General features: G+C 63.7%; 1 protein-coding gene across 1 annotated transcript in view; it reads right to left on the bottom strand.

The window, feature by feature from the left end:
• STRC (stereocilin) overlaps positions 1-10029 on the bottom strand; it is a 34219-nt gene that overhangs the window by 9961 nt on the left and 14229 nt on the right. The window contains exons 10-20 of the mRNA XM_075069680.1: positions 7343-7486; positions 7179-7237; positions 6948-7071; positions 6689-6780; positions 5161-5296; positions 4197-4396; positions 4024-4114; positions 3232-3400; positions 1938-2107; positions 574-729; positions 228-370 (exon numbers count right to left, since the gene is read on the bottom strand). Of these exons, the coding sequence (XP_074925781.1) occupies positions 228-370; positions 574-729; positions 1938-2107; positions 3232-3400; positions 4024-4114; positions 4197-4396; positions 5161-5296; positions 6689-6780; positions 6948-7071; positions 7179-7237; positions 7343-7486 (1484 nt within the window). The remainder of the gene's footprint in view (positions 1-227; positions 371-573; positions 730-1937; positions 2108-3231; positions 3401-4023; positions 4115-4196; positions 4397-5160; positions 5297-6688; positions 6781-6947; positions 7072-7178; positions 7238-7342; positions 7487-10029) is intronic.

The raw sequence follows: 10029 nt of genomic DNA, 5'->3' as shown, positions 1-10029 counted from the left end.
TGGGATCCAAGCACCCTGAACCCCCAGAAGGACTCAGTGGAGGGGTCCTAACTGTGCCTGCAAGCTCTGCTGTAACCTGTGTTCCTGTTGTCCAATAAACCTTCTGTTTTACTGGCTGGATAAAAGTCACTGTGGGGTCCAAGCAGAGGGGAGAAGGGCTGGAACCCCCACATTCCGTGACACACCTCCCACCTTCCCTCTCCGTGGCTGCTCCCTCAGTCCCAGACCTGAACTCCTGGCTGTTCAGCATCCGCATCTCGTCAGCACGGAGACCGCACAGGAGGTGGCCGAGGGCAGCCAGCTCTGGGAGTGCCAGGCCCTGCACACTCATCCCACTCTGGCGCAGAAAGCTGGAGACTATGGCTCGCATCTGGGGGAAGAGCAGCTCCCATCAGCGGAGCCCAGGGCAGCCCCCTCAGCCCCTGCCAGACCCACATTCAGCAGCAGCAGGGCTGGGCCCCAGCCCAATCCCCACGAGCCGGGGGCTGGGCTGGGAGGCGGGGCCAGGGGCTTTTGGAGCACAGAGGGGTTGGGCTCCTTGCCATGGCCCAGGGGCACTGAATGAGGCCTTACCTGTCTTGCTGCCCAGCCTTCCAGGACCCCCAGGACAGAGAGGGCCCCCCAGTTGGAGAGCTCCAGCTCCTGCAGCTCCTGCATGCTCAGCTGGGTGGCCAGTAGGCCCAGCTGCAGGACATGAACCGGCTGCAGGGGCTGGGCGGTTCCAAACAGCTGCACAGCACGAAGGAAGGACAGGACAGCACGTGGCAAACATGGTGCCCCCCCCAGCATGGCTCCCCTCCCCCTGTGAGCCTTCATGAGCACAGCTCTCCCTCCCCCATGGGCACACCTCCCCCCAGCATGGCTTCCCCTCCCCCCAATGGGCATGCCTCCCCCAGCACGGCTCAGCTCCCCCCTCCCCCTATGAGCACGGTACCCCCCAGCATGACTCCCCTCCATGAGCATGGTTCCCCCCTCCCCCGATGGGCGTGGCTCCCCCCAGCATGGCTTCCCCACCCCCCAATGGGCACAGCTCCCCCAGCACAGCTCGGCTCCCCCCTCCCCCTGATGGGCACGGCTCCCCCCAGCAAGCATGGCTCCCCCCTCCTCCTGTGAGCTTAGTGGGCTTATGCCCAGCGCTGGCTCTGCACTCATCTCACCCCAGACTGACCCAGACGGCTCATGCCTGCTTCAAGAGCAGCTTTTGAACCCTTCGCTCTGTGTCTAGCAATGCAAAGCACAGAGGGAAACTGAAGCACTCACAGGAATTGTAAAAATATTACCAAAATTCTCACATTTGACACAGCCCAGCGAGCACAGCTTCCCCCGCCCGCCCAGCAAGCACAGCTGCTCACACAAGCACAGCTCTCCGTGCACCCCAGCGAGCGCAACTCCCCCATAAGCGCAGGTCCCCCTACCCCCCAGCGAGCGCAGCTCCCCGCATAAGCCCAGCTCCCCCCACCCCCCAGCGAGTGCAGCTCCCCACATAAGCCCAGCTCCCCCCATCCCCCAGCGAGCGCAGCTCCCCGCATAAGCACAGCTCCTCCCGTCCCCAGCGCGCTCAGCTCCCCCATAAGCACAGGTCCCCCTGCCCCCCAGCGAGCACAGCTCCCCGCATAAGCCCAGCTCCCCCCACCGCCCACAGCTCCCCGCATAAGCACAGCTCCTCCCATCCCCAGCGAGCGCAGCCCCCCCTACAAGCACAGCACTGAGCACTGCTGGCTGCCCCACTGAGTAAGCCTGGATCCTCCCTCCCCCACTTGATGAGTACAGCTTCCCCCCCCGTCTCAGTGAGCTTAGAACCCACCCATCTCCCATTCCACGCCCCACTCACACCCTTTGGTAGATACCAACGCCATCTGGGACCTAGCCACGCCAGCTCTGCCTGCCCCTGGCACCATTTCCCCACGGCTGCACCCCCTCTCCAGCTTGTCTCTCACCTGCTTGGCTTTGCCCAGAGCAGCACAGAGCTGCTCGGGCGAGAGTGCAGGGTCCTGACTGATGAGACCCAGGCAGCCCTTAAAGTGGGATGGGGCCATGCTGGCGATCTGTGCTGCGCTCCAGGCTGCAGGGTAGGTGGTGCGCATGTCAGCGCAGCTGGGAACAGGGTCTGCCAAGAATGGAGCGTAAGCGACCCTCGGCCAGGGTGGTGTCATCCAACTCTGCCCTGCCCACCCCATTGCCCAGAGCCACTGCAGGGCAGGGGAATTTGTGTGTCTGGCATAGGTGGAGCCTGCCCCTGGGGTGGGGACCTGCCCTGGGTGGGGAGCACACACGGAGATGGCACTGCGCTGGGGTGCGTGAGGCTGCCCCCAGGGAGGACACGGAGATGGTACCATGCTGGGGTTGGTGGGGCTGCCTCTGGGGAGGACACGGAGATGGTACCATGCTGGGGTGGATGGGGCTGCCCCCAGGGAGGACACAAGGAGATGGCACCGTGCTGGGATGGGTGGGGCTGCCCTCAGGGAGGACACAGAGACGGCACTGAGCTGGGGTGCGTGGGGCTGCCCCCAGGGAGGACACAGAGATGGCACTGCGCTGGGGTGGGTGAGGCTGCCCCCAGGGAGGACACAGAGATGGCACCGTGCTGAGGTGGGTGAGGCTGCCCCCAGGGAGGACACGGAGATGGTACCATGCTGGGGTTGGTGGGTTGCCGCTGGGGAGGACACGGAGATGGTACCATGCTGGGGTGGATGGGGCTGCCCCCAGGGAGGACACAAGGAGATGGCACGGTGGGGCTGCCCCCAGGGAGGACACAGAGATGGCACTGCGCTGGGGTGCGTGGGGCTGCCCCCAGGGAGGACACGGAGATGGTACCATGCTGGGGTTCGTGGGGCTGCCGCTGGGGAGGACACGGAGATGGTACCATGCTGGGGTGAATGGGGCTGCCCCCAGGGAGGACACAAGGAGATGGCACCGTGCTGGGATGGGTGGGGCTGCCCCCAGGGAGGACACAAGGAGATGGTAACATGCTGGGGTGAGTGGGGCTGCCCCCAGGGAGGACACAGAGATAGTGCTGGAGAGGGCGCCTGCTCTGGGTGGGGAGGACACATGGAGATGGCACCGCGCTGGGGTAAGGTGGGGGGCTGCCCCAAAGGTGAAGCACACGGGGAGATGGCATCGCCTGGGGTGGGCTGCCCAGGGGGCAGGAAAGCTGATGGTACTGTGCTGGGGGATGGGGGATGGGCCGAGCACTGGCAGTGCAGGTGAGGCTGTGTGACCCTGCAGTCTCACCTTGTGCCCCCACCGGGCTACTCCTCACCAGCCAGGCCACCAGTGCCTCCTTCCGGCTCCTCAAGCTTTCCTGGGCACCAGGGGATTGGCACAGCCGGCCTGGCTTGCTCTGCTCCCACTCCTGCTGGCTCTGCAGCAGCTGCTCCAGGGTGTCTCTGCTCCACACCTCCTGGCAGACACAAGAGTGAGCACGGCTGAGCATGGAGCTTGCCACCAGCACTCACCTGAAGGAGGCCTGATTAGTGTGGTGCACACGGGGGGCACAGGACACGTGGGTGAAGAGGATGGCAGGACACGGCACAGCATGGGGGGTTGGGCACAGCATGGCTTTTACAAGGAGCCCAGGACAGAGGGGGCTGGGCCCCAGCACAAGATGCATGGGGGGTGGAAGGGCAGGGCAGGGGCCTGCCTGGTCAGTGTGGGACACGCAAAGGGCAGGGGTGCAGCCGGTGTGGGATGGGTGGAGGGACAGGGTGATGGGGCGACAAGCTGAGGCACAGGCAGGGTGACAAGCCCCAGGAGGATTGGAGGGATGGGTGGACAGACAGGCAGGGCGACGGGGCGCTGGAGGAATGGAGGGATGGGCAGAGGGATGAGGCATAGGAGGAATGGAGGGACAGGTGGACAGGCCGACAGGGCGATGGGGTGGAGGGAAGGGCAGAGGCATAGGAGGAATGGAGGGACAGGCCGACAGGGTGGAGGGAAGGGCAGAGGCATGGGAGGATTGGCGGGACAGGCGGACAGAGCGACAGGGCGGAGGGACGGGGTGCGGCATGAGGATCCTGGTCTCACCCTCGGGATGAGCCGGATGCTCTCCACCGGGAGCAGGAACACCAGGCGTCCCAGCTGCTGCACATCCAGGAGGCTCCAGCGCTGCGGTGGGCTGCGAGGGAAGAGCAGGGTGAGGCAGGAAAGGGCAGCGAGTGGCGCCGGAGCCTGTTGCAAAGGGCTGGGTCCTGCCTTACCCCAGCACCCGCTCCGTCAGCAGCAGCCTCCCCAGCTCCTCAGCAAACCCCTCCGCCAGGCAGGCCCCTTGCAGCATCTCCAGGTGCAGCAGCAGGCTCTCGGGTTGGATGCGGGCAGCAGCCTCCTGGCCCAGGAACCCCAGCAGTGGGCCCAGAAGGTCCAGCACCTCACCTGGGATCTCAGTCTCGGCCGGCGCTCGCTGGCAGGAGAGGGAGCGGACCAGGTAAGGCCCTGCCCTGCCTGCAGCTGCACACCATGGACCCCTTGTCCCAGAGTCCCCGGGCCATGCTCTGGAACTGCTCCCCACCAAGCCAGGCAGGACTCTGGGAGCCTCCTTTCCCTTGGAGGAGACTGTCTGCAGGGCAAGAAGCTCACACGGCTTCACCTCCTGGGACTGACCTTGGAGCATTCAGCATCCTCTGCCCCTCCGTGCGCTTCCCATAGCGAGCCCGCCCAGGCGGGGTCCTGGGGAAGCCAGAGGGTCCTGCACCCCCGCACTTCGCAGTCAGACGTGACTCTCAGCCAGCCAGTACAACTGAAGGGTTATTTAGACGACAGGAACACAGTCCAAAACAGGTCTTGCCGGTACAGATAACAGGGCCCTCTTTAGTTAAGTCCATCTGGGGCCCCCAGGGAGGCCACTGACCCGTTGGGAAGCCCAAGCCCCGTCAGGGCTCCCCTCCATTTCCCAGCCAGCTCCAAAACTGAAAAACCCTCCAGCCTCTCACTCTGCCTCCCCACAACTCCTTCTCCAGTTTTTGTCCAGCGTCCCGGGCAGAGCTGTCACCTGGCCTTCAACCCCCATCCTGGGTTCTCAGGTGACATGCTCAGGTACCCTCCCTTCCCCAAGGAAGCCGTCCCAGCACAACTCCCCTGCAAGCTTCCCAGGTCAATGCTCCCCACTCAGCATTCACATAACACAGCAAGACCATTCTCAATTCATCACACCCCTCCCCTCCTTACCAGGAGGTGCAGGGCCCTGTGGGCCAGGGCAGCCCTGCGGTGGGGCGGTAGCACCAGCAGGCTCTGGGGGTGGCTGTTCACATAGTCTAGAATCAGCCTGACCAAGTCGTTGGGCAGTTTGTCTACAAGCTTCACCCTGAAAGAGTCAGAGATGCCTCAGCGCGGCTGGCAGGGCCTGGGGGGGCAGGGTCTAGGGGAGGGAAAGGCCCGGGGGGACAGGGCCCAGGATGGTCTAGGGCAGAACCGGGCAAGGAAACGGGCCAAGGATATAGCAGGGCAGGGCATGAGGCAGGTCAGGACTCAGGTTGGGGGGAGTGGGGCAGAGCCAGGCAAGGGGTGGAGGGTAGGGGCAGGACCCAGAAGTGCAGGGTCCAGGGTGGGGTGGTGCAAGGCCCAGCAGGCACCCAGGAATGCCCTCTGCCCGGCCATGCCCGACTAGCAGGGCCAAGGGGTGGGGCTACCCTATTACAGAGCCTCCGGGCTCCACCCCCTCAGTGGGGTCTGTCACACTCCCCTTCTCAGCTACCACCAGGCTGCTATGAAGGGACCCAGCCACTAGGTCCCTGGGCGGTTCAAGTCTCCCGGACCTAACCGGAGTCCAGCCCCCAGGGTCTGGGGTGCCCAGGCGGAGCCACCGTCGAGCCCTTCTGAGCACTGGGACTCGCATTCTTGGCTCTGATATAGGGTTACCAGATGGCAACTGTGAAAAAACGGGACGGGGTGGAGGGTAATAGGTGCCAAAAAACGGGACTGTCCCTTTAAAAATAGCAAAGAATCCTGTGGCACCTTATAGACTAACAGACGTTTTGAAGCATGAGCTTTCGTGCGTGATACCCACTTTGTCAGATGCATGTAGTGGAAATTTCCATGGGTAGCTATATATATGCAAGCAAGCTAGAGATCATTACCCCTGGAAATTTCCACTACATGCATCTGACAAAGTGGGTATCACCCACGAAAGCTCATGCTTCAAAACGTCTGTTAGTCTATAAGGTGCCACAAGATTCTCTGCTGCTTTTACAGATCCAGACTAACACGGCTACCCCTCTGATACTTTAAAAACAGGACATCTGGTCACCCTACTCTGCTGGCTCAGACTCAGTGGTCCTGGGAACCGAACGCCAAGAGCAGAGATGTGCTGGGCTCTGTGTCCATGTGTGTCTGTGCTCGTTCATCCTCACTAGGCCACCTCCAGCAGGGGTGACCTCCAGCAGGGGTCTGCAGCCAGCGTGCACGTGGGAGCCAGGCACCTGGCCAGACTGCGGATCTGCACCGGGACCCTGAGGTTTGAACTCCCCGTCTCACAGCAGGGGGCACCCAAGCAGCTCTGTGACACCAAGCAGGGATCCCAGTGCAGGGGCTACCCATGCATGGCTGACGGGGGTCCTGGTGAGAGCGGGGAGGGGTACCCAGGTGGGAGGGGAAGGGGGACCCATGACCGGTTCAGTGCCCAAGTGACACAGCCTGCTCTCCCTCCAGCTGTTAATGCCCCACGGCAGCAGGCAGGTGCATTGGCACGACAACCTACGGTAAATCCACGAGGAACTTGGGTCCCAGCCACACCAGCTCCTCCCTGGAGAGTCCTGACCGCCTGCGGACTTCCTCCCAGACACACCACCTCTGAGGACACAAAATGAGGCTAGGCAGAGGAGATACACAGTCTCGCCTGGACCCAGCTAGGGCAGGGGTCCATAACGCATGGCTCAGAGCGGGGCTGGGGGTGCCATGACAGGGCAGGGGGCACCGGATGTCCAGGCCAGGGTCACAGCGAGCGACTCGTTCCTTACCAGGCTCCCAGGCAGGCTGCTGGGACACGCATAGAGAACCCGGAGAACCCCCAGGAAATCCGCCCTCCGACTGAACTGCTGCAGGCGGGCACAGCCCATGCCAGCTGCCAGAGTCCCCAGCGCCCTGCCAAGGGGACAGCGTTAGACAGCACCTCATCCACCACCCCACTCACGCAGAGCCAGCCCCAGCAGGGCCAGACGCTTGGGCTAGGCTCTGCCATGGTGCCTCACCGAATCGTATCCTGGCTCACGTTGGTGCCCGCTTCAACCTTCCTCCAGAGGAACTGGGCCTGTGGAGAAGCAGGAAGGGGAGAGGTCAGCCAGGCACAGCAGCCCAGAGCCCTCCACCCCTGGGAGCTCGGTTCCTCCCTCCAAACCTGGCAACAGCATGTTACCTGCTGCTGGGACCAGGGCAGCTCCCAGAACTGGCCCCTCTGCCCCAGCAGAGTCGCTGCGTCCAGGTGCAGGAGTTTGAGAGGCACAAAGGGCAGGAGAGAGTCTGGCCAGATGCTCCAGCCCTGCTGCTCACGGCTGAGCCTCTGCAAGGGAGACAGAGCCTGTGACACAGGAGAACATGGCACCGTGGGCCTGGCGGGCAGAGCAAGAGCCAGATCCTGTAGCATAGGGAGCTGGGCTCGGCACTGCTGTCCATGCAAACCCTCAATACCCCCCAGGTCCTGCCCACTCTGCACCTCGAGTGCCCCGACCTCTGCCCCCCAGCTCAACATCCCCAGACCCTCAACTGCCCTCAGCCCCCCCCTCCAGCCCACAGCCCACCCAGTACCTGCAGCAGGGCTGCCTTCTGGGGGGCCGAGAGCAGAGGCAGAGCGGTGGCCAGGCATTCACACCCCTGGGCCAGGGTGGGAGTGGGAATGGCCTGGAGGGACTCAGGCCCAAGGCCTGGCAGCAGGGGGCACAAGCTGCTCGCCACACCCTCCGTCACCTGCCAGGCAAACAGAGGAGGAGATTCGGAGCAGGGAAGGGTAAGGCTGGGGGGCCCATCCCAGAGCCAGGAATGGGTGGGCTCAGGGGGGCAAGGGGTCTGTGCCCAGAGCAGGGAGGGCAGGGGAGGCATAGGGCGCTGTGCCCAGAGCAGGGAGGGAATAGAGGGCTGTGCCCACAGCAGGGAAGGCGGGGGGCAAGGGGGCTGTGCCCAGAGCAGGGAAGGCCTGGCGGGGACATAGAGGGCGGTTCCCAGAGGAGGGAGGGTGGGGGGGAATATAGGGAGCAGTTCCCAGAGCAGGGATGAGCTGGGGGGATATAGTGGGCGGTTTCCAGAGCAGGGACAGCTGGCGGGGGCATAGGGGGCTGTGCCCAGAGCAGAGAGGGCTGGGGGGGGGCATAGGGGGCTGTACCCACAACAGGGGGAGACTGGGGGCCTGAGGAGCAGTGGGGGAGCCTAGGGGTGGAAGACCACTACCAAAGCAGAGGGAAATGTTAACAGGGTATGAGAGAGGGGGGCACCACATCTCGGGCTGCGGACACTGGGCCTGCTCCCACCCTGCAGAGCACTGCAGGGGTTGGAGTGGCTGGTCTGGGGAGAGCGCTCCACTCACGTTCTCGGTCCGCACAGCCTGCGTGAGCAGCACAGACGCCTGGAAGAGAAGATGACACTGTGAGGAGGTGGGAGCCAGAACCCCAGCCTGGGGCTGCGGGCCAGGCCAGGGGCAGCTTGCAGGGCAGGGACCCCTGCACAGCCCTGTGGCATCAGGGTCTGTATGTGGCTGCCCAGGTTGCACCCGTGGGTGGCTTGGCAGGACCATTGGCATGTGTGACAAAGTGGGAATTTTCTGTAATACTGGTCTGAAACCGATATGTGCCTCAGTTTCCCCTGTATTTTACATGGCTACCGGGGCAGTGGGGGCTGTCTGCTCTCAGGGCAGGCAGGGAGACAGGGTATGAATGTCACCTCGCTCGCTGAGCCCCACCTCGTCTCCATGGAAACCCAATCGCCAGGTCACTGGCATGGACCCCAAGGGAGCTGGAGTTCCCACAAAGTGCCAGCACGAGCCTGAAGGCCAGGGAAGGAGTGAGGACAGGAGCTGGCTGCTGGAGGGATCAGGGCTCTCACCGGGGATCTGATGAAGGAGCTCAGACCAAGCGCTTGTCTCTCCTTCCAACACTCCAGCCGCCCAGCTGCGCCCCTGCAGCGCTTCAGTGCAGACGCTGCCGAGCCCATGTGGGGGTTCTCCCTCGGCTAGGAATGCACCTCCTCAGGAAGCATTGTCTACACTGGGACCCAGGTCAGCCAGACTTTTCACACCCTTGACTGATGCAGCTAAACCAACCTGATTGTCTAGCACAGACCAGGCCTGAGAGAGAGAGATGGCAGGGCCGCCGGGGGGGGGGGGGGAAGTGGGGCAATTTGCCCCAGGCCCCAGGCTGTGGGGCCCGCGAGCCCTGGCCCGGCAGTGATCCGGGTCTTTGGCTGGCTTTTCGGCAGCGGGGGGCCCTTCAGTGCTGCCGAAGATGCAGAGCGACTGAAGAGTCCCCTGCTGCCGAAATGCCGAAGACCCGGACCACTGCTGGGTGAGTACAAGCGCCGCAGCTCCGTTGGTTTGCCCCAGGCCCCTTGAATCCTCTGGGCAGCCCTGAGAGACGGAGCCTGAACTGGGCTTCACGGCAGCGGGGCTGGTGAAGTGCTCTGGGCTGACCAGCACGGACCTTCATTTCTCTGTGCTGCCCGAAGGCCTCCCTAGGCTTGTCCAGGTGACAATAAACCCGACTGTTTTCACAGCATGTCCCTGCAGCCGCTGGGCAGGGTGCTTAGTCCCTGCAGAGTGGGTGAGTCTCCGCCCGGCTGTCGCAGTTGGACTCGCTGGGCAGAGGTTCAGCCTCTGGAGGCAGGGAGGCTGCATGGCCGACCCTGAAGGACAAGTGAGCCCCTTTGGCATGTAGCACTGATCCTGTGGCTCTGCCCGAGCACGCAGCTCCCTGATCTTTGCCAGAATGGGGGGTGATGTCCAGCTGCCTGTGGGCAGAGTGGCCTGTACAAGGCAGTGTGTGCCCTGCACACAGTGAGCTCCCGGGATGCCCTGGCACATGCAGCACCTTGGCAAGCCCATGAAGGCTCCAGGTGGCT

The sequence above is a fragment of the Chelonoidis abingdonii genome, chromosome 9, assembly GCF_003597395.2.
Source record: "Chelonoidis abingdonii isolate Lonesome George chromosome 9, CheloAbing_2.0, whole genome shotgun sequence".
In the NCBI taxonomy this organism is placed as follows: Eukaryota; Metazoa; Chordata; order Testudines; family Testudinidae; genus Chelonoidis; species Chelonoidis abingdonii.
Note: the sequence above shows the minus strand (reverse complement) of the source record. Positions and strands in the feature narration are given on the sequence as shown.